This window comes from Hemicordylus capensis, chromosome 3 (genome assembly GCF_027244095.1).
Source record: "Hemicordylus capensis ecotype Gifberg chromosome 3, rHemCap1.1.pri, whole genome shotgun sequence".
NCBI lineage: Eukaryota > Metazoa > Chordata > Lepidosauria > Squamata > Cordylidae > Hemicordylus > Hemicordylus capensis.
Genome location: NC_069659.1, coordinates 338,051,659 through 338,075,417, shown reverse-complemented (window position 1 = coordinate 338,075,417; position 23,759 = coordinate 338,051,659). Strand labels below are relative to the sequence as shown.

The 23,759-nt window shown below is 44.7% G+C and overlaps 1 protein-coding gene across 8 annotated transcripts in view; it reads left to right on the top strand.

Moving 5' to 3' along the window:
* The first annotated feature begins 489 nt into the window (after positions 1–489).
* Positions 490–23,759, top strand: part of NCEH1 (neutral cholesterol ester hydrolase 1) — a 47,547-nt gene continuing 24,277 nt past the window's right edge. The window contains exons 1-3 of one of the 8 annotated variants that reach the window (XM_053310420.1): positions 702–834; positions 16,428–16,570; positions 17,602–17,807. In XM_053310420.1, coding sequence (XP_053166395.1) covers positions 17,778–17,807 — 30 coding nt within the window. In that variant the 5' untranslated portion in view covers positions 702–834; positions 16,428–16,570; positions 17,602–17,777. Of the gene's footprint in view, positions 835–13,731; positions 13,869–14,483; positions 14,552–14,620; positions 15,685–16,427; positions 16,571–17,601; positions 17,808–23,759 lie in introns of those variants that run through there. The other 7 variants (XM_053310422.1, XM_053310421.1, XM_053310423.1 and 4 more) reach the window with 7 other exon arrangements.

The following is a 23,759-nucleotide window of genomic DNA, read 5'->3' as shown; positions in this document are numbered from 1 at the left end:
GAAGAGCGGGATATAAATGTAATAATAATAGGACAAAACACCACATATATGGGGGGGACAAGGGTGGCCTTCTCCCCACCCCTGGATTGTGCCAGTCGCACTGAATTTTTATCTTTACAGGTATATAAAGATATACCTCCTCTTCCTCCAAGGAGTCCATGTTTCTCTTGACTGTCCCAGAGTCAGACCGTGAGTTTTATGGCTGCATGGGGATTTGAATTCAGGTCTCGCTGCTCCTAGCCCTAATCTAACCACTACACCACACTGGCTTTTACATTAAACGGAGAATACTCCCAGATAAGTGGTCCTAGGTTTGCAGCCTTTGCAGATGACCCCTCCCTCCTATAAGCAGTCTTCGTCAGGAAGAAATCCCGTCGTTGTTCCTTGCAGGCTTTAATTCGAAGCGAGCAATTGTTCAGGTCAGACTGCCGTCTCCGCTGCCGTACGCCCGGCCGGCCGCTAGGCGTCCCTGTGCGCGGCTCAGCCCCAAAACGGCACTAAAGTGAAAACAATTGCAAGGACACGAGGCTGAGAGGGACGGAAGAGCCTGGACTTCCTCTTCGCCTCCCCTCTGATTGGCTTGTGAAGGTTATGAAACCCTTGAATGGGGGCTGCGAGCAACCTCCTCTGCCGCAAAGAAGGCACCCGGTTCAAAAGCGGCGCCGGAGACGAGAGAACGGGGCGGCAGCGGCCAGCATGAAGTCCACCGTGGTGCTGCTGGCCGGGCTGTGCGCGCTCAGCGCCTATTATGTCTACCTGCCCCTGCCCAGCACCGTCTCCGAGCCCTGGCGGCTCATGCTGCTGGATGCTTCTTTCAGGGTCGCGCAACAAACGGTAAGCAAAGCGTCCGCACCTTCCTTCCCTCCCTCCCGCTTTGCAAAGCCCCCAGGAGAAGACACCGGGAGCCGGTCCGCTGTTGCCTGCTCCGCGCTCGTCACCTCGGGAAATGCCTCGCCGGGGGGCAGCGGGAGGAGCTGCCAGCCCGCCGGGATGCCTCCCCGCCCCAGCTCGTGCTGTTAGAAATGCGAGCGGCGGCTTCTCCCACCTTGCAGCTTCCCGACGCGAGGCGAACCTAAGGCGGAGGCGAGGAAGCGTTGGGAGAGAGGATGCTGCCTGCTCGCCTGGCCAACCAGCCATTGGCTATGGAGCCCTCTGCAGTGTGCGAGGGGATGCGGGATGCATTTCTGTTGAAAAGACCCGAAGGCATCTGCGGGGGTGTGGTAAGGTGGATGTGGGTCCTGGGGCAGGAAGCGAAGAAGGGGCCCTGGCCCGCCCAGCCCACCACCCCCGCCTTCCCCTCCTACCTGCCCCATTTCCTTGCTCCAGAAGAAGCGTGAGGAAACTGAAAAACAGACCTTATAAGCAGGTCCCTTCTGCTCTCACTGCCGTGCAAACAGTATCACGTTTTCCTCCTGCACACTCGCTTGCATGCATGCATTTCCACTGGCTTAGAAACCTTGTTTTAACACTTCTGTCTACTACAACCGCCTCCTATACAACTTTGGCAGTGAAGGGCAAAGAACAAGCTGTCACCCAGCTGGTGCGCCCCCCCCCTTCAGGGGCTTGTGTGTGTGTGTGCCCCACCCAGTGTAGAGTTGTAACTATGCCCCTGTGCATCTCTCTCTCTTTTGTGGTGTGTGTCTCATTTCCCTGCTTTTCTCTTTTTATTTTAATATCTATAAAATAATTTTGTTGAATTACATAACATTACAGAAGTATAACAAAACATATAAAGGCATCTTATGAGATAAAATAAAAAAGCATCTTTGTCTCATCTAGCTTTTTGTTGTATAATCCAGGGATGTTGGACTACAACTTCCATCATCCATACCCACCGTGACCTTTTGTCACAATGGCTGTGGATGATGGGAGCTGTAGTCCAATACCCCAAGGTTGGGAACCCTTGCAAGATTCTATTGCAAGCTGCTTTTTGGATTTTTCTATTGAAAATTCTATTGAAAAGCAACATATCGGGCCCCCCCTCCCCAAAGAAAACCAATTAAATAAAAAAATCCTTTTAAACAGAGGGTGGCTTCCTGTGTCACAGCTATGAGCAGAACCACAGCTTCCCTGAAATAGCAAGCCAACCTTTGCCATTTTAATGTTGTGGAAATCAAGACTCTTGCCTGACCTGGCACAACACAGAGATATTGTACTTTCTCCATTCTTCTTATGTAGATTGATCTTCTAGCCCCGCCCTGCCTCTGCTTCTGTTGAGCAGAAAGGCACAGGAGTCTTGAAAATCACATTAGAGGTGCTGACCTGAATTGATAACGAAGATAAGGAGGAGTGTCATGTAATCCTTGCTGTGAGGATGTCGGTCCATAGTGGGAGGGGGAAAGGTGAGCGTTAGAATAATCCTCCTTAACTTGCATACATTTTATGAATGCAACTTGTGGTGGTCCCATCTTATGCCGTAACCACACAAGTAATAACGAGAACGTAGGGATAGCCTTCCAGAACTGGACCAAATGCCTGTCTAGATATGAGTTCCCAGCCTTGAGTCCTCGGATGTTGTTGGACTGCAACTCCCATAATCCCTATGGGCCAAACCCATTACATAGGAAGGTCGGAAGCTGCCATATACTGAGTCAGACCCTTGGTCCATCTAGCTCAGTATTGTCTTCACAGACTGGCAGCAGCTTCTCCCAAGGCTGCAGGCAGGAATCTCTCTCAGCCCTATCTTGGTGATGCCGGGGAGGGAACTTGGAACCTTCTGCAATTCCCAGAGCGGCTCTATCCCCTAAGGGGAATATCTTCCAGTGCTCACACTTATAGTCTCCCATTCAAATGCAACCAGGGCAGACCCTGCTTAGCTAAGGAGACAAGTCTTGCTTGCTACCACAAGACCAGCTCTCCTCATTGTGGCTGGGGATGATGGGAGTTGTAGTCCAACATCCATTTTTAAATGGTTATCCTGGTTTTCCAGGGTTTTTAGCTGTTTGAATGTTTAAATTGGTTTTATTCCGTTTTTATAGTTATGATTTTAATTAACTGGTTTTAATTGTTTTTATCCTGTTGTAAATCACCCTGAGCCATTTTGAAAGGTCGGTATATAAATCAATTAAATAAATAAATCTGGGGACCCAAGGTTGCAAACCCCTGATCTAGTGCACCATTCTGCTTCCCCAAAGTGGCCAATAAGGACCACCAGGAAGCCCCAAGAAGGACATGAAGGCTATAGCCCTCCCATGCTGTCCGCCATGAGCTGTACGCCATGATCATCACAATTATAACAAATTAAGGCTTGACTTATCTCGCTTTGTATGTAATGCGTCTGTCTCATATATCAGTTTCACCTTTTAATTTGCATTACTGAAATTAATGGACTTTTGCACGATATTCTAATTTTCCGAGTTTCACCTGTACTTGTACCATGTATTTGAGGGGCCTGAACTCGGGTTCACTTTAAATGTAAACGCAGGTATAGTCATTCACACAAACACATGCACAAGCGTGCAGACATCTGTACACTTGTACAGCATAACCTCTGAATGGGGCTATTGTCTTGTCTGTCTCGAATCTGCTGCAATCAGTCATATGGGTGAGCCAGTGTGGTGTAGTGGCTAGAGTGCCGGACTAGGACTAGGGAGACCCGAGTTCAAATCTCCATTCAGCCATGAAACTAGCTGGGTGACTCTGGGCCAGTCATTCTCTCTCAGCCTAGCCTACTTCACAGGGTGGTTGTTGTGAAGAGAAACCTAAGTATGTAGTACACTGCTCTGGGCTCCTTGGAGGAAGAGTGGGATATAAAATCTAAAAATAATAATGGGTGACCCCCAAAGTTTAGCATTGAGAGAAGGGGAGAGAGAGATGCTCTCTGTCCACTTTCTCAAAGGTGCATAATTTTATGAACTTCTTTATACCCCACCTTAATCAACTGTTTATCACCTTAAGTGGCACAGCGGGGAAATGCTTGACTAACAAGCAGAAGGTTGCTGGTTTGAATCCCCACTGGTACTATATCGGGTAGCAGCGATATAGGAAGATGCTGAAAGGCATCATCTCACACTGTACAGGAGGAGGCAATGGTAAACCCCTCCTGTATTCTACCAAAGACAACCACAGGGCTCTGTGGTCTCCAGGAGTTGACACCGACTCAACGGCACACTTTACCTTACCTTTAAAGCACTTTACCCTTCCCTCCAAGAGGATGGCACTCCAACCACTTGTTCACCTTGACCAACCACTTGTTCGCCTTGGCTTTCTGCCCTTTTCTCAGTTCTACAATATCCTGTTTGCGATGGAGGAGATTCCTACGATGTACAACCAAAGAGAGTGTTGGGCATGTTCTGGGGAGTTGGACTTCCAAGTCCTGTGCAGATGTTCCCCCTCCATGCATATCCCAGACTGTACCCTCTGATCTGTCCACTTTCCCGACATCCACATTTGGCCAAATCCATAGAAGGAGCAGGTACAGCTGTGCCTTCCATGCATCCAGGACTTCTATCATGCAGAGTTCCTGGGTGTGTGGAAAGTCTATGCATGTACAGCTCTTAAGTGGGCCATCTTCCTAATGTGGCGACTCTGCCACTGGAAGGGAAAAGGATAATCCTGTTAGGCCAGTCTAGTTAAACTGGTAATCCTAGCTGCATATAAGTATAAAGACAGACTATACAGACGGGAGAGCTCAGAAACCTTTCATGCTTGAATAGGGTAGTGTCTCAGTTTCCTTGAACACAATGAGCTACTTAATGTGTTTTGCTGGACAGTATTTTGTCTTGGTAGAGGTGGTAACTTGGCTTACTGGCAACTCTCAGTACCTTTTTTCTTCTTTCCTTTCTCCTTTGCAATGTGTTAGGCCAAATAAGGTTGAGAAACAAATGGAGTTCCTCGTTATCTTGTAACTTCACTCACTGAGGCACAAGGGAACCATGGCACCTAGAAATTCAACCACAATGCGTAGACTAGGATATTCAGCGACAGAAGTATTTAAATAATCTTTATTTGCCCCAGGCAGCCCTGTTTCTGTTCTAAGTATGTTACTTGTAAAGAGGTTAAAGAGAAGCCCATTTGCCTTCCCCCCCCCCATTCAGTGTCCATAACTAAATCTGGTAATTTTGTCAAGTGACCATTGTCCGGCTCCTAAATTTGAGGGCTGGCTCCTAGATCTAAAAAGTCAACAACTTGTCAAGGCCTGGAGTCAGCATTCTCTCTGCAACAGGAACCACTTAGAGGCCTTCAGGAAGCTCACATGCAGGACGTGGTGGCAACAGCCGTTTTGATTTAATTTATATCCCGCTCTTCCTCCAAGGACCCCAGAGTGGTTATGGTTATCCCCACAACAACCCTGTGGGTTAGGTTAGGCTGAGAGAGAAGTGACTTGCCCAGGGTCACCCAGTGAGTTAGGCTGAATAGGGATTTGAACTTGGGTCTTCCTAGTCCAGCACTGTAACCACTACACTATGTAGACTACAACATGTAGGCCAGGGGCTGATGCAGATACCATGAAGGACCACACAGAATAGGCCTGCATGATGCCTGTCAGCCTTAGGAGCAGTCCCTCTTCTCCTGCTTCTGCAAGCATTTACTTCTGATTTAGGTCATAATAAATCAAGATTTGTCATGATGTCCAAGATGACCAGTCTGGGTTTATTCTAACCTACTTACTTGAAATAAACTGCAATCTGTGGTTCACTTCAAACCTTGGTTATGGATCACAGTTTATTTCAAGTAAGTAGGTTAGTATAAATCAATAATAATAATATTTATTTGTTAGCTGCCCCATAACACATTGTTCTGTGGGCAGCTCACAACACAGCATTAAAACATCAAGTAAAAAACACATGAAATCACACACAAATACAAAACACAATACAAAACAATTTAAAAACTTTTATTTTTAAGTCAATTTTAAAAATCAAATTTAAAAATCATAATTTAAAAGGCCTGGATGAACAAGAAGCTCCTTGCCTGGCATCTAAAAGAACAAAGTGATGAAGCCAGGCGAACCTCACTGGGGAGGTTATTCCATAAACAGGTTGCAACCACCGAAAGGCCCTCTCCCTAGTAACCACCCGCCTCAGAGCCTCCGAAGAAGATCTTATGGTCTGAGTCGGGACATATGTGGCAAGGCTCTCTCTCTGGTAACCCAGTCTCAAGCCATATAAACTCAGGTCAGTTTATATGTCATGACCAATCTTGGTTTATTCTAACCTAGATCAGAAATAGATGTTTACGCGGTCGGGGCGGAGGGAATGCATGTTCTCAAGGCGTGGGGGTGTGGGGTGGAACCAGACAATCTGTATTTCTCTGTGATGTCTGAACCAACCCCTTAGCTCCCTGTTTCTGCCAGCACAAGACACATGACAGATACAAACCAGCAAAGGTATATGGTTGGAACTCCTAAAAGTATCTTCTTGTCGTCTGGGGTGTCATTAGGGGGTGGCTCATGGGGCACAGGCCCCCAGTGAATTGCTCAGAGCCCTGTATGTCATCAGCCACGTCGCTCCTCCATGACTTCTTCCAGAAAGGAAATGCAGCAGTGGAGGCACCTGCACAGAGCATGAGAGATTGCTCCTAGCCTCTGCTGTTTCCACTTTCATAGATGCTGCATTATAAGATCAAACACACATGTAATTATCCTTGGTGGGATATGACTGAGTTGAATTATCAAAGGTGAGGGGGACTGTGGACCCAGGGCCCAGATTTTTTAAGTACCTAGCAATACCCCTTGTTGTCGTCTTAGTCTTACCCTAAAATAGCAGCCCCTGAATCTTGATTGTGTAAACCAGTCTAAAATTGGGTGCCTACTCTGCACCTTCCGCTTAATCCAATCCCAGAATGTCTTCTAGCTGATGAGCTCTAAAACAATAAGCCGGGCTGTCTTTGTTAGGAGGTAGCAACCTTAATCTGCTTTGTTCAAGGATAAGCTGGTGCAGTAGGCACTTGGCGGCTCTGTGTTTGCAGTGTTAGGCAACAGTCAGGGTAGGACTGGGTCAGAAAGCCAAGGGGCTGAGAGTTCAGAGGCCTTTGCCATGTGTACACACTGCCTGTCTAAGAACATCAGAACAGCCCTGCTGGATCAGGCCCAAGCCCCATCCAGTCCAGCATCCTGTTTCACACAGTGGCCCACCAGATGCCGCCGGAAGCCACAGGCAGGTGTTGAGGACATGCCCTCTCTCCTGCTGTTACTCCCCTTCAGTTGGTACTCAGAGGCATCCTGCCTTTGAGGCTGGACTTGGCCCACAGACTAGTAGCTGTTGATAGACCTCTCCTCCATAAAGTTATCCAAACCCTTCTTAAAGCCATCCAGGTTGTTGGCCGTCACCACATCTTGTGGCAGAGAATTCCACCAGTTGATTATGCATTGTGTGAAAAAGTACCTCCGTTTGTTGGTCCTAGATTTCCTGGCAATCAATTTCAGGGGATAACCCCTGGTTCTAGTGTTATGGGAGGGGGCGAAGAATTTCTCTCAATCCACTTTCTCCACACCATGCATGATTTTATAGACCTCTATCAGGTCTCCCTGCAGTCGTCTTTTTTTCTAAACTAAAAAGCCCCAGGTGCTGTAGCCTTGCCTCATAAGGAAGGTGCTCTAGGCCCCTGATCATCTTGGTTGCCCTCTTCTGCACCTTTTTCAGTTCTACAATGTCCTTTTTTAGATGTGGTGACCAGAATTGTACGCAGTACTCCAAGTGTGGTCGCACCATAGTTTTGTATAAGGGCATTACAATATTAGCCATTTTATTTTCAATCCCCTTCCTAATGATCCCTAGCATGGAATTGGGCCTTTTTCACAGCTGCCACACATTGAGTCAACACTTTCAAGGAGCTGTCCACCACGACCCCAAGATCCCTCTCCTGGTCAGTCACCAACAGCTCAGATCCCATCAGCGTATACTTGAAGTTGGGGTTTTTCATCCCAGTGTGCATCACTTTACACTTGCCAACATTGAACCGCATTTGCCACTTTGTTGCCCACTCTCCCAGTTTGGAGAGATCCCTTTGGAGCGCCTCATAATCCGTTTTGGATTTCACTACCCGAAAGAGTTTGGTATCATCTGCAAATTTGGCTACTTCACTGCTTACCCCGCTTCTAGATCATTATGAATAAATTAAAAAGCACCAGTCCCAGTACAGATCCCTGGGGGACCCCACTTCTTACTTCCCTCCATTGTGAAAACTCTCCATTTATACCTACCCTCTTGTTTCCTGTCTGTTGTTAGTACAACTAGCTGGCTCCCTCTGAACACTGTTGGACTCATTAGGTGAAATCAGATGGTGGAATTCTAGATGATGCCACTTCAAACTGCAGCAGGGGGGTGATATTTATGAATCGCATAACTTCTGACCCAGTAGTGTAAACACAGCTGACATGCACACTCATTTAGAAACAACTCCCCACATGTAGTTCTTCAAAGGGAGAAGCTGGGCACAGGGTTTTGCTAGATGCAGGGAGCTTTCAAATATTAGTCTGCCAATTCATCTGCATAATGCCCGGAAATTGCTCCGTAAGCGTAGAGAAATGACTCTGACAATTCAGGATTAAGGATGGTGTTTTGCTACCTGCCCCACTGGGAGTCTCAAATCTTGATTTCAGGTACTAAGCTCAACCTGCCTAGAAGCTGCACTTACCGCTTTACACTGCAGAAAAATAAAATTCCTGAACACCAGCATCAATAAATATTTCAAATGTATTGATAGGCAGCACCTAACTCAGGGGTCCCCAGCCTGTGGTATCCAGGTGTTGCTGAACTACAGCTCCCATCACCCCCCAGCTATTATGTGTTGTGACAGGAGATGATGGGAGATGTAGTTCAACAACATCTGGAGTATCAGAGGTTGGGAATCCATGACCTAGTTGAATCATTTCTGTTTAGGGCTTTATAGGTAATTACCAGCACTTTGGATTTTGCCCAGCTCATCTGGTGGCAACCCAGGTATTGCACAGAACCTGTGAACAGGAAGGTTGTATCCTGTTAATAGAAAATTTAGATGGGCAACAGAGATTTTGAGGCTGGGGAAATCTGGTCCAAGGAGATCTAAAAACTAGGGAAGGCCAGAGAAGTGAGAAGGGGCTGCTTTCATATAGTAACGTGAACAAAGTACTTAAGCTTTTTGGTGTAAAGTCCTTGGCAGATTTTTATATAGGATTTGCTCCAGATCAGCATAACTTCTGACCCAATAGTGTAAACACAGCTCATCAGCTGTGTTTTGTGTCTGGCTTTGTGCTTGACTCATCCACATACTTCCCTGTTCTTGCTGTCCCAGGCACAGGAAGGTGTTTATCAAGCCCCTGATGGTCCAACTTCTATGTCTTGCAACCCACAAGTTGTACAAGCTAACTCTAAATAGCTTGTCCCACTATGATGAGTTATTCCCTAATAAATAATTGAAAAATGCTAGTGGTGTGCTCTAAGCTTTTCCATGCTTTATATGTTTTTAATGTTGAGCAAAGTTAATGCTGCTGTCGAAGTAGGGATGTGCACAAACCAAGGTCCGTGCACCAGTTCGGTGCCAGACCAGTTTGGACTAGGTCTGAACCAGTTCGGCACCACAGGGAGGGGAGTGGGATCTTTAAAAAAAAAAGTGGAGAGCAGGTCCTTACCGGCTCTCCGCCACTGCTTACTGCTGCAGCGGTACTCATCCCAAGAACCCGTGCGCAGCGCCGGGACACACATGGTGTCCACACATGCGTGGGCATCTGTTTGTTTATCAGATTTGTATACCACCCCAAACTTCCATCTCCGGTCAGCAAATGGTCTGCGTGGTCAGCAACACCATCCTGAAGTACTCCATTCAGTTTGAAACAGTTAACCCAGAAATGAGGGATCTCTGGCTCCCAAATCAAGCCCTATCTGTTTATGGGAGGGGCTGTAACTTCATGATACAGCACAGGCTTTCCATGTTCATAGTTCAGTTGCTAGTATCTCCAGAAGAATTGGGAAAGACCTCTCTCTGAAAGCCTGGAAAGTTGCTGGCAGTCAGTACTGATGGACTAATAGTCTGACTCAATGGGAAACAGTTTCATAGGTTCATACTATTTTTTTCAACCTTTGTTTCTTGGATGGTTCTGTGATGCAATAAAAAGGATAGGTTGCCCCTCGCCCAACAGCATTTCATGGGATATTTGACCATGGCCAATGGACTGATGTCATAGGAACATAGGAAGCTGCCTTTATTCCAAGTCAGACCCTTGGTCTATCTAGCTTAGTACACCAGGGCTGCACAACTTCAGCCCTCCTGCAGATGTTGGACTACAACTCCCATCATCCCTGACTATTGGATACTGTGGCTAGGGATGATGGGAGTTGTGGTCCAAAAACAGCTGGAGAGTTGAAGTTGTGCAGCCCTGGTCTACACAGACTGGCAGCAGCTTCTCCAAGGTTAGAGACATGAGTCTCAGCCCTATCTTGGAGATGCCAGGGAAGGAGTGTGGAACCTTTTGCATGAAACCATTGCTTCTTAAACCATTGCTTCAGAGAACCACATTCTTACGAAAACAAGTTGTTCTAGTAAGAACTACCGTAATCTGCTTACTTGCCTTTCACTAGAGAGTTGGTCTTGTGGTAGCAAGCATGGGTTGATCCCTTAGCTAAGCAGGGTCCACCCTGGTTGCATATGAAAGGGAGACTAGAAGTGTGAGCACTGTAAGATATTCCCCTTAGGGGATGGAGCCACTCTGGGAAGAGTGTCTAGGTTCCAAGTTCCTTCCCCAGCATCTCCAAGATAGGGCTGAGACTACTGCCTATAACCTTGGAGGAGCTGCTACCAGTCTGGGTAGACAATACTGAGATAGATTGACCTATGGTCTGGCTCAGTATATGGCAGCTTCCTATGTTCCTGCCCCTACAACTGAGCTCAATTTATTATTTATTTAACATATTTGTATATCGCCCACTAGAAAATCTCTAGTTAGTTTACAGTAATAAAACCAAGAAGTTTTAACAATTAAAACATATAAAAATATCAAATTAAAATACCCATAAAAACTACCAAATAACTAAAAAGCTTGGCTAAAGAGATGTATCTTTAGTTGTTTCCTAAAAGCCAAATTTGCTCCAAATGGGTTAGGCAATTCACAGGTTAGCCTACTTGTACCTCAAACATGCGGCCACCAACTTGAATTGGGGTGGATGATATCATCACAAACTATGTTTGAGGTGTATTCAGTTGAGCAAAGGGAACCAATCGGTTCACACTTGCACCTCAAACGTTCACATGTCCGCCATCTTGAATCAGGGTGGATAATATTATGCCCTTGAGCTGTGCCTAAGTTGATGATGGGGGGTGGGGCATGCATGGAATGCTGGGTGATCTCATAAGCTTACTGCAAAGTAGGCTGCTAATGAGCCAGTGTGGTACAGTAATTAGAGTATTGGACTAGGACCATGGAGACCAAAATTCAAATCCTTGTTCAGCCATGAAGCTTACTGGGTGACTCTGGGCCAGTCACTCAGCCTAACCTACCTCACAGGGTTGTTGTGGGGATAACAATGACTATGTACACTAGGCTGCTTAGAGGAAAATGGGGTATAAATGTAAGAATATATAAACAGATATTTCCTCCATCCTGTAGGTGTATTATAAGTGCTCATATAGATAACTTATAGCAAACTTTACTAGCAACCCTGTATTCATGCCCTAAGTTATATCAGCAGTTATATAGGCAGTGATGCAAACTCACTATGCCTAAAGATAGTGCCTAGATCCATATTTGCACACATACATTTTCTTCATGTCTTTTGGCTGCCATACATATGTTTGGTAGAAAGAAACATAGTATCTGAGCTTTCCTCCTGGGAATTCTTCTTAGGAATGTAGCCTCTTCTACACTAGAACAGACACTTGTCACTTTTTTCACTTGTTTCTGGAGCCCTGATCCCCAGCCATAAAGGCCTTTATTGCTGGAGATAATGGAAGTAGTCCTACAACATATTTGGACCCAAATTAGGAATCCTTGCACTAGAAGGTAGGGTTGCCAGACCCAGAGTCAACAGTGAGAACGTTTAGCAAAGTATGCCTCTTTTTATTTAGACCAGGGCGCTTTCCAGATTACACACTGTAGTGATCAGCCACCCCTCCCGTTAAAAGAGTTAAGTGGAAGTGATCCCCAGGGCTCAGCCAATCAGATGAGTGGGACCTAGAGTGCTTTTGGGAGGAAGAAGGCAGTTCTTTGTTAGAGAAGGACACAGAAATCGAATGAATGAATAAATAAATGTAGCCATGGAGGATGGCTGAAGGAGGATGACTGTAGCTCTTGGAAGATAGAACAGCAGGGGCTTGAATCTCAACTGAAGTTTGGGGAGTTCAAGAAAAGGAAGCCTGGGCTTTGGCTTTGGAAGTTTAGGGCAGGAGAAAGTCGTTTAGTAAGACTTTGTGTTTGAAGTGATATTCCTTTTGTGTGTGTGTTTTGCATATTCCTGATACTGTTCTATTATAGTTTACCTACAACGTAATTAAACTAAGAAACACTAGTCTGCGTCCATCCAGCCAGGGCATTACAAAAGACTCTGGAAGCATTTAAGTGTGCTTTTGTATTTTTCTACATATTTCTTCTTTGCAACTGGGTAACCACAATTTATAAGGTGTGCTGCCCCAACATCATTTGGGGTGTTTTTTGAAGTATTCTTGTAGCCTACTGAGTATTCTTAACTGTATATAAAAGCTGAGGAAACCTCAGACAGAAGCAGTCTGTAGTATTGGAAATGAAACTGTTTTTCTTTTTGTTCTTTGAATTTTACAAGCCTCTTCGAGTTGATTTCTGGAATCAGGAAAACAGGGGGCTGAAGGGGGATTTTTCTGTGGTGCAACCACATCCTCAGACGTTCAGCAGCTACCAGTGTCCTCACCACGTGCAGGCTTCCACATGGAAGACTGTTGTACTCTTTCAGTAGCAAAATAAAGTTTTCCCTGGGAATTCTACCCCAAGCCTGGGGTGGTGGCAGCTCTATTGATAAATGGGGAGTGGTGGCAGCCATTTTTGCACTTAACAAAAATTCAGAAGTGTTTTAGGAGAAGCCTAGTCATGCAGCTGAGCAGTGATGATTCAGTATTTCTTTCCCTCACATGAGCTTGCTAGGAGACAAAGACTTTACACATGCTACAACAGTGGTAAAATGCTTCGGCTTGGCAGGATCGTGTTGAAAATGATCCCCAGAATCCCAAACTCCTACAATGGGAAAATACAGCTACTTTTTTGCGATGCACATGCAGTGTTGTAGCACTATAACACAAAGATAGAATCCAAGAGAACACATTGGAAATGTGAACGCTACCTTGCTATCAGTGCAGGGACTGCGGTGTCACAACACAGGAAGTATGAAAGCACACTTAGCAGATCCGTAGTGACACTGATAGCTTTTTTCCAGTACTCCCAGGGACCAGAAAAATGCAGATAATTGTTAAGTTGATTCAAAATCATTCGCACATATTTTCAGTACATTTTCTCTCTTTATCCTGCATTTGATGAGGTCTCTACCCTGGTTTAAAATTAATATATGTACAATCATTCACAGAAAAACATGTACATGTATAGGCACCAGTACTCATACATAACATAATATCTGAACAGGGCTATTATTAGCTGTGAATAATGGGTTACAGTAGCCTAGAATAATGTTGCTCAACTTCTTTTCATCTGGAGACAAACTTAGATTTAAAAAATGGTGCACACTGGTCCCCCAACAAAGACATGGTGTTGTTTTTTGCAACAGGGAAGCAGCGATGTGTTTTTTATTTGTTTGTAGCTGGCCTGTTTGCTCCATAATGCACTGAGAAGGAGGCACCCTTCCCAAAGCATGAAGGGATCAGCTGGATCACTCCTTTATGCTCTGGGAGCAATGTGCCTTCCTGGTGTATTATGGGGGGAGCCAGCTCCAACAGCGAAAAAGAAATAAATCCATAGGCTGACTTGTTCTGTGCAAGTAAGGAGAATTAATCTTTTGAAAGGAAGATTGACAGATAATCTCAGTGGGCTGCAGCCAGACTAGTCAGTCTTAACTGTACATTATTGAACTCAATGAGACTAGTTAATCACAACTAACTGTATTAAGGGTATTTAAGAGAGGGCCTCCTTTGGAGGGAACCTCCCGCCTTTTAAGATCATCTGGGGAGATCCGGTTACAGTTGTTACTGGCTCAGTTAGTGGCTACTCCGGATCAGGCCTCCTCTTGGCTGCCCCAGGGCTCTGGAATGTACTCCCTGTCCATCTCTGGCTCTTTTTAAAAAGATCCTTAAGACACACCTGTTTTCTCGGGCTTTTAGTTAATCAGTTTTAAATTGCTTGTTTTATGTTACATTTGCTTTGTAAAATGGTTTTAATTGTGTTATCCTGTTGTACGATAAACTATATGCACAACCTAGGGATACACATCAGGTGGTGTGAAGGAATGACCCCTTCACATTCTTGTTTTATGGCTTGTAACTTGTTTTGTGCCTGCCTTATTCTGTGTCCACTCCAAGCTCTGTAAGGGTTAAAAAATGTTGCTACCTCCGACAAGGAGCTCTGAGGTAAAAGTTGTCAGCTGCAGAATTTTGGAGGGAAAGTTGTAAAGTGTGTTACTATTGGTTGTCTCCAGGCGGAGAAAGAAGGTTCTAGTTGCCTGAGGTAACAAACTCTCTTATTGGCCAAGGTATCCCTTTATATTTGAATAAAAGGGAGACCGTGAGGCTATTCTCACGAGCGTGCAAAACAGGACTAAGGGAGCCCAGCCCAGTTTTGCACACTCGGGGAAACCAGTGGGCTTGAGTGCGAGCCCAGTGGCTCCATGGTGGCAAGCCCCCCTAAACAGCCACCCTCTTAAATGAGGTTAAGGGAGCAAGTGCTCCTTTACCCTTGTTTTTTTGATCGTGTGTCAGCCACGGCTAGCACACTGGGGGTGGGGCTCCCATGATGCACCATGCACTTGCACCATGCATTATTTGGGCTTTGGGGGGCAGGGCACCTTGCAACGGTGCTTCCATGAGCCCAACCCCCGGAGCCACCAAGCAAGGTGCGGGTGGCCCGCAGGAGAGCCGCTGCTCGTCTGAGCGGGTGATCCGCCCACCCAGTGACGCCTCTGTGATCGTCTGTGGGGAGGTTTCAGGCTTTCAGCGCTTTCAGGCTTCCTCCCCGCAAAAAGAGGGCAGCTCTTCTCACCAATTGTGAAAAGGGCTTCAGTAAGCTAATTCATACAATCAAAAACTGTCTTCTACACAGGTCTGGGAGCTGTGTGTGTTCCCAATTTTTGGTTGTGTGGAAGCAAGGTAGGAGGAATATCTCCGTAGCTTTTCCTCCTACCTTGCTTCCACACAATCACTTCTCCCCAGGTTTCATTTTACCGTGCTTCCACACAACTGAAAATTGGGAGCACACACCACTCCCAAACCTGGGTAGAACATGGTAAGGCTATTCACACACATGTGCAAAACTCAGCTAAGGGAGCCAAGCCCGTTTTGCATATGCGTGTGAACCCCGGCAGCACCACAGTGGCAAACCCGCCTATGGAGCCTCCCCTCAAAACAGGGTTAGGCGAGTGAGCGCTCTTTTAACTCCGTTTATGTGATCGTGTGTCAGCCACAGTTGGCAGACGAGGGGAGGGGGGTCCCCATAATGCATTGTACATTTGCGCAGTGCATTATTGGAGCTCCAGGGGGTCGGGGCAGTGTGTCCCGGCACCCTGGCCCTTGGAGCTGCCGGCAGGAGCCACTGCTCGTCTGGGCGGGATATCTGCCTGCCCAGGGATGGCACAAGGATAGTCTGTAAGTCTAAGCAGTCATACCGGTTGAATAGTCTTTTTGGTGGCAACGGATTGTTAGACTGAGGGCCAGCTGTGCCCAAGCCCTTGCAGGTGGTCTATAAATATGATAAATAAACTTAAGCCCCATTGATTTCATGATTAAATTAATCTTTTTGCCCAAAATCAATTTAAGTTTCAGGACATATTACTTTTGTCCAAGAAAGCAGGTATACTGTTTCTTGATTTGAAGTTCTTTTGTGATCTAGTGTATATAAAACCAACTTTCTCCCTTTTTAAAAACACTTTTTGTAGCTAGTGTTACCCTTTCATGTAGCACACCTTGCTAATAATTGATGCTTCTGCAAAGCTGACTCCTCTGTCCTGTTGCCCCCAGCTGGTTTTATGTTTCTTTAAATGTGGCTGTTGAACTTTCACCTACTTTCTAAATGTATTTTCAGCCTACTACCATTTGCCTCAGTATATTCTCCTCAAGGCTTTTTAGTTGCACAAAGCAAGGGGTTTTTTGTTTTGGTTTGTTGTTTTTTTTTGCAAAAGTAAGGAATATATTTTGCATCCTATGATAACAAACTTCCCTTTCACCCATTTATCTGAGGGCTTGTTCTTGAAACAACAAAGAATGAGGTCTTGCAGGAATATACAACAGAAATGTAATAAATAAATAAACTAAACAGTAAATGCACTTTCTGCTTTGAGAAATACATTAAGTTTCTTCATTCCTAGGTGCTTTTAAATTTGTACTTACAGGGCCCAGTCCACTGGAAGCTTCAAGCCCCACTGCAATAAATGGGAGACAGGGAGGTGCTGTTGCATGGGTCCCAGAGGGTTCCCCAGTTTCTAAAAAAACTGTTGGCTGTCTTGAACCTGAATCAAACCCCTGAACACAAGAGGTAAACACTTCAAAATTGATGTTTGATCTAAGATCGTAAATAAACAACAACAACAACAACACTTCAAAAGCCAGTTGATTAATCAGGCACAGGACAGGAGATTTCTCTGAGGCGGTGAGGGCTCCACTCTGCTCCAGCTTTGTTTAGAGCAAAACTGCACAATTTTGGTCCTGCAGCTGCTGTTGTACTATAACTCCCATCATCCCCAACCACAGTGACCATTGGTCGAGGATGATGGGAGTTGTAGTCCAACAACTACAGGGTCTTCTCAGCTGGCCTTCCTTAGTGTCCCAGGCCCTGGTGTAATGTGTGGTGCCTGGGCCCATAGGAGGGCCTTCTCTGTGGCTGCACCTCTTCTTTGGAACACTCCCCCCCGCGATTCGTTCAGCCCCCTCCCTGGCTGCTTTTAAGACCCTTCTTAAGACACACCTGTTTAGCCAGGCGTTTGCCCTTTAATAATTTTTTTATATATATATATTGATTGTTGGTATTTCTGTTGTTCACTGCCTAGAGTCTTTGGAGGAGGCAGTATAGAAGAAGTTTCAATAACTAATTAAACAATGGCTGAGGTTGTGCAGTCCTGATTTAGAGAAACTTTATTTTCCAGTAAGCCATCTGAAAAGAGGAGGAGGAACTGGAGACATTAGTGGACAGGATTTAGTACTGGTGGTCCTCTTGGTGCTCAAGAAAGGCTTGCCTGCCCCATGGGCTGCTGTTCAGCAACAAGGACAACGGAGGAAAATGTCAAGGATGAAATGTTTTTCTCCTGGAAGCTTCTTCTGTTTCCTTTGCACTACAGTTCATCTTTGCTTCCATTTTACCATTATTCTGTTATGTGTTTATTTGCAAAAACAGTTTTGAAAAAAAATCAAGTTTAAACATGTTTTCTCAAATAAATAGTTGTATTCATTTTGTACAGCTGCCTGCAAGTTAAGAGTTCTATATGACTGCATGAAATATATATAGCCTGGTTCAAAGTGCCTTGATTCTTAACATAAAAGAGAGACCTTGCTTTTTTGTTTGAACTGCAGAGGTACAAACATATGATCAGCCAACAACTCTAACCTCGGGACATAATGCAAGGAAGAACAGACTGTACATAATTGTTTATCAGGCAGGGGGCCTGGAGGTATTTTTCCCATGCAAGAAACCCCAACATGGCAAGAGACCAAAGCACCAGTGCACATGTCCAGGTTGGCAGCAAGATATGAGCAAGCTGATTCAGCATCAGTCACAGGTAGACAAAGTCCTAGAAAAGACCTGAGACACAGTGAGAGGAAACTATTTTTTATTTATTGAAAATATTTATACCCCTCTCCTCCAGTACACTACTGCTCAGGGTGGCTCACAATATTGATAAAACAGATACAATGTAAAATAAGACTAGATGCGTTAAAATACCAGGCTAAAACCACATTTAAAATTACAAGTTTCAAATTAAAAGTTACTTTAAAAGCTAAAAACTGAGAACTATAAAAATTAAAGAACCTACCAGATATAAGCAGCAGATCTTTAAAAATATTTGTGGTGGTGTTGTTTTTAAACACTGAAGGAGGGAGCATGACGGAACTCTTCAGGGAGGAAAAAGCCCTGTCTCTGGACCCTGCCAACTGGATCTCTGTTAGTGGCAGGGCCATGAGTAGAGCCAGAGTGGAGGGCCCTGGCAGGTTCATATGGGTGAATATGGTCCGACAGGTACTCTGGCCCAAAGCCTTGTAGAGCTTTAAAGGTCAAGACCAGCACCTTGAATCTAGCCCGGAAGCGGACCAGTAACCAATGAAGCTGCTGCAGGATGGGTTTGAAGCGGCTCGCATCCACGACTGTCCTCACAGCAGCATTCTGGACCAGCTGAAACTTCCGAACAGTCTTCAAGGGCAGCCCCACGTAGAGTGAATTGTCCATTTTGGATGTTACCAAAACATGAGTGACCTAGGTCAGGTCTGACTTCTCCAAGTAGGGTCACAGGCTAGTAAAGAGAAACAGCCCCAAGCTGTGGAATTTGTCTTTCAGAGGGAGTGTGACCCCATCTAAGACCAGATTTACCTCACTACTCAGATCAGTTTTACCAACCCAGATCTCAGATCAGATAAAACTCAGATCAGTTTTACCAACTTCCATCTTATCTGAATTAAGTTTCAACCTGTTTGCCCCCATCCAATCCAGAACAGTCTCCAAACCCCAGTTCAGAGCATCCACTGCCTCCATGGTGTCTGCTGATTTAAAAGATGGGTAGAGCTGGGTGTCATTATAGCAGATTGACCTCTCCCAGAGGTTTCATGTAGATGTTAAACAGCATAGGGAACAGAATAGATCCCTGTGGCACCCCATAGGCCAAGGGGTAGAGCAGGCATCCCCCAGCACCACCTTCTGAGTACAACCCTTTAGATAGGACCAGAGCCACCATATAACCGTGCCCCCAGGTCCCAGCCTGGAGAGACGATCCAGAAGGATATCATGGTTGATGGTGTCGGAAGATGCTGAGAGGTCCAGGAGAATCAACAGTCACACTCCCTCGGTCTATCTCTTGACATAGGTCATCCACCAGGGTGACCAATGCAGTTTCTGTCCCACATCCAGGCCCAAAGCTAGATTGGAAAGGATCCAAGTAATCAGATTCATCCAGGGCTGCCTGATAGGGTGGAGGTATTATTTGTGGGGTGGGTGCGTTCTGTGTAAATAGTTCAAATAACATGCCAAATCAAATCACAATCTATTTAGGGCATCAGTAAAACGTGTGTGTGTGTGTGTGTGTGTGTGTGTGTGTGTGTGTGTGTGTGTGTGTTTAAAAAAGAAAAATGCAAATTTTATGCAAATGAGTGGAAGTGTTCCAATTCATCCCCCCCCTGGAAAATCCACATCACTGCTGCCCAATACCTTTTATATGGGGTGGCATATATTGGGCATGAATGAAACTGGTTTCCTCAGAACATGAGCTAGTTTAATTTGCGGCATGACCCTATACATTACTCATTAGTAAGTCCCTCTTTGTTCAGTGGGATACGTTACAGCTGGGATAGGCAATCTAGGCTTTCCATCTGTGTTGGACTACGGTTCCCATCATCCCCTCATTGCAATAAACTGTGGCTGAGGATGATGGGAATTCTAGAACAACCCCTGCTAACTGAGCAAAGAGACACCTTTTAAAGTGGTGATTCAGGGGGAGAGCAACTGGCCCTATCCAACCCCAGCACAGCATCCCTCCAGTGGCTGTTGCTTGTATCTGCCTTATGTTTCTTTTTAGATTGTGAGCCCTTTGGGGATAGAGGACCATCTTATTTATGTATGTATTTTTCTGAGTAAACCACTTTGAGAACTTTGGTTGAAGAGAGGTATATAAATATCTGTAATAACAACAGAACAACAACATATGGAAAACAAAAGTTGCCTACCCCTGTATTACAGCCTTATAGGACAATATTATGCATGTTTTGTTGGAGATGGCGTTCCACTGCATTGACCTTTTACACCAACTATCCTAATGGCCACTGGGGCATTGGGAGCAGAGGTAGCTAATGAGGGTCTCCTTACCTGTCCCTGCTTGCCTCTGCTCTATGACCAGATACTTCCGGTAGTGAGTCAGTCCTCTCCCTTTCCTCCTAGAGAAAAAATGGAAACATTATCTCTCTCCCTATCTATTCATTATGTAGCTGATAGATAGGATAGGTCTAGCCAATCTCAAATGTACTTCAGCAATAAATCAATTTAGTTTAGACTCTACAGTGATCTCCATGCATGTTACTTCAATAGCTGCAACAAGAGCAGAGCTGGTCTTGTGGTAGCAAGCATAACTTGTCCCCTTAGCTAAGCAGGGTCCACTCTGGTTGCATATGAATGGGAGACTAGAAGTGAGACCACTGCAAGATATTCCCCTCAGGGGATGGAGCCACTCTGGGAAGAGCAAAAGGTTTCAACTTCCCTTTCTGGCATCTCCAAGATAGGACAAGATTTTTTTTTTGGATTTTTTTTTTTAATAGGACAAGATTTTTTTATTGAACCAACAAACTACCAAAGCATACAGTACATTGCCAAAGCACAATTATATACAAAGTGGTTGTTTGTACATGATATATCTACAAAGATTTACACACAAGAATTTGGAAACACACAAGTTATGAAGTATATGCAGGTAGTACTGTAACTCGGGGGTGGGGGATTACAAGGCACATCAGGTAATCGGGTGGGGGGGGGGTTATGTCCAACATCCATTTCCATAATTTGTCCCATTGCTGTTTAGAAGAGATACTCTTGTCTTTTTGCACATAACCATACAAACTTTTCCAGAAGAGATTTACTGTCTCATCTGCGTGAACCTCTTGGTCGCGTCTTCCTTCCCTATTCCAATGCACGAGCATTGCATAAATGACATACAAGTTTACTAACCTGATTACGAGAAGGGGAACGTTCCAATTCCCTAGTATGGGGGCACCTGTTCCGTCCCGTTTCCTTGAAGGTTTATTTCTGGGACCTCGAAAGGAGGTTCTGTTGCTCAAACCCGATGTTAGTTCTTCCCAAGTCTGTTTTTCCAAATCGGGCCACTCTAACAGCTTGCTTACTTCCTCCAAGATAGGGCTGAGAGAGATTCCTGCCTGCAACCTTGGAGAAGCCGCTGCCAGTCTGTGAAGATAATACTGAGCTAGATAGACCAAGGGTCTGACTCTGTACAGGTGAAACTTGGAAAATTAGAATATCGTGCAAAAGTCCATTAATTTCAGTAATGCAAATTAAAAGGTGAAACTGATATATGAGACAGACGCATTACATGCAAAGCGAGATAAGTCAAGCCTTAATTTGTTATAATTGTGATGATCATGGCGTACAGCTCATGAAAACCCCAAATCCACAATCCCAGAAAATTAGAATATTGTATGCAACCAATAAGACAAGGATTGAAGAATAGAACAATATCGGACCTCCGAAAAGTATACAGTGTACTGTGCTTGATTGACCAGCAAACTCGCCTGACCTGACCCCATAGAGAATCTATGGGGCACTGCCAAGAGAAGGATGAGAGACATGAGACCAAACAATGCAGAAGAGCTGAAGGCCGCTAACGAAGCATCCTGGTCTTCCATAACACCTCATCAGTGCCACAGGCTGATAGCATCCATGCCACGCCGCATTGAGGCAGTAATTGCTGCAGAAGGGGCCCAAACCAAGTACTGAATATATATGCATGCTTATACTTTTCAGAGGTCCGATATTGTTCTATTCTACAATCCTTGTCTTCTTGGATCCAGGTAATATTCTAATTTTCTGGGATTGTGGATTTGGGGTTTTCATGAGCTGTACGCCATGATCATCACAATTATAACAAATTAAGGCTTGACTTATCTCGCTTTGCATGTAATGCGTCTGTCTCATATATCAGTTTCACCTTTTAATTTGCATTACTGAAATTAATGGACTTTTGCACGATATTCTAATTTTCCGAGTTTCACCTGTATATGGCAGCTTCCTTTGTTCCTATGTAACTAAACTGCACTCTCTAACTGGAGTGGTATCTTCCTTGGTGCTTTGCTAAATAATCACAAGCCCCAACATGTTTACTTTTTAGTGGGGCTTACTCCTTGGTTAGTATGCATAGGGATGCAGCTAGAGTTTTTTCTTTTCCCTGTTACAACTTTAATTTTTCTTCTACATAGAACATTGGGAGGCTGTCCATTTCATGCTATGAATTGTGGTTACTACTGCTAAGGCAGTGGTATGCCAAATCAGCACTGGGGGGATCTTAGCACAGCATCCAGACAAGGACTTGGCTGCAGTTCATTTGTGCTGACCTTGATTTAACCAGGTTCAAAGAGCTCCAAAGCATTTGCAAATTGGCTCTAGCTGGAAGAGTTGGATCTTGTGACCCAGACTGAAAACCACCATGCATTGATTTTAAAATACCACAGTTAGACAGAGTTGTAGGTTTAATGCAACTAGGATAAAGTTGTGATCATTAATGGTGGGGGATGCTTCTGTTTAAAAATAGGCATTTTGCAACTGGCAAGTCACTGCACAGCTGATCTATTGCAAAATTTCTGCTAAAGGTTCTCTTTTTCTCTAGTCCTTCTCTCTGTCTGGTGTGCATTTTTCTCCATTCAGGCACTCTGCCAAATTTTTGGTCTCAGGCCCTGTATTGCGTGACTCTGTCACTGTGGTACATACTGCCCCTCTGGCTTCAGGGACTTGGAAGGACAGGGTGTCAGCCTTTCACTTGGCTTGTAGCTGTGCATTTAAGAGTGGCTGAAGCTACAACAGTATGCAGGTGAGATTAATACTGTCGAGACAAAAGTGATTACCTGCCAGTTGCTGCAGATCAAGCTATAGTGAAAGGTGCAGCTACAATGGCTGATTGACAAGCTGGCAAACCTAACTGGAACAGACAAATTAGCTAATTAAATTACCCATTATGGAAGGTGCCCTGCTGACCACAGAATCATAGAGTTGGAGGGGCCCTTGTAGGCCATCTATTCTAATCTTACGCTTAGTCCCGAAAGAACATTTATTATATCTTTTGAAAAGGTTGGTTGGTGCCCAATAAAGTCGTACTTCCCAATTACCTATAGATACCAAATTTTGCATAAACAGTCATGCCACTGAAATTATCTGAATGCACTACTTTTTATACTGTAATATTCTGGGGAAAAGGTTTAAATGTTTGGGGACTTTAAAGATGAAATTCTGAATATAATCACCATATTTTAACAGTCCTTCTCAACAGATTTTTAACACTGTCAGATCAATAATTCCAAAATGACATCATGCTCAAGAGAAGTAACCGGCTGATACAGGACTTAAACGTCATTCATTCATTCAAGACTTTTATATACCACCTGTAACTAGGTCTCAAGGTGGTATACAATCAATTAAAAGACCTATCAACAGTTAAAACAAATACTACTACTTACAAACTGTTTTCCAACAAAAGTTCTCAAACAGTTTATACAGAAAAATAAATAAGAATTAAAATTAAAATCAGATTTAAAAATCAACTGAACATGTCTTCAATACACTTCCTGAGGCCATCAGTGATGGTGCAACCCTAACATCAAGAGGGAGTCTGTTCCACAGCCCTGGGGCAACTACAGAAAAAGCTTGCATATGAGTCACCACCAGATGAGCCAGTAGTAGCTGCAAACAAACCTCCTCTGACAATCTTAGTTGGCAGTGGGTTTGCGACAAAGAAGGCATTCTCTTCAATAAG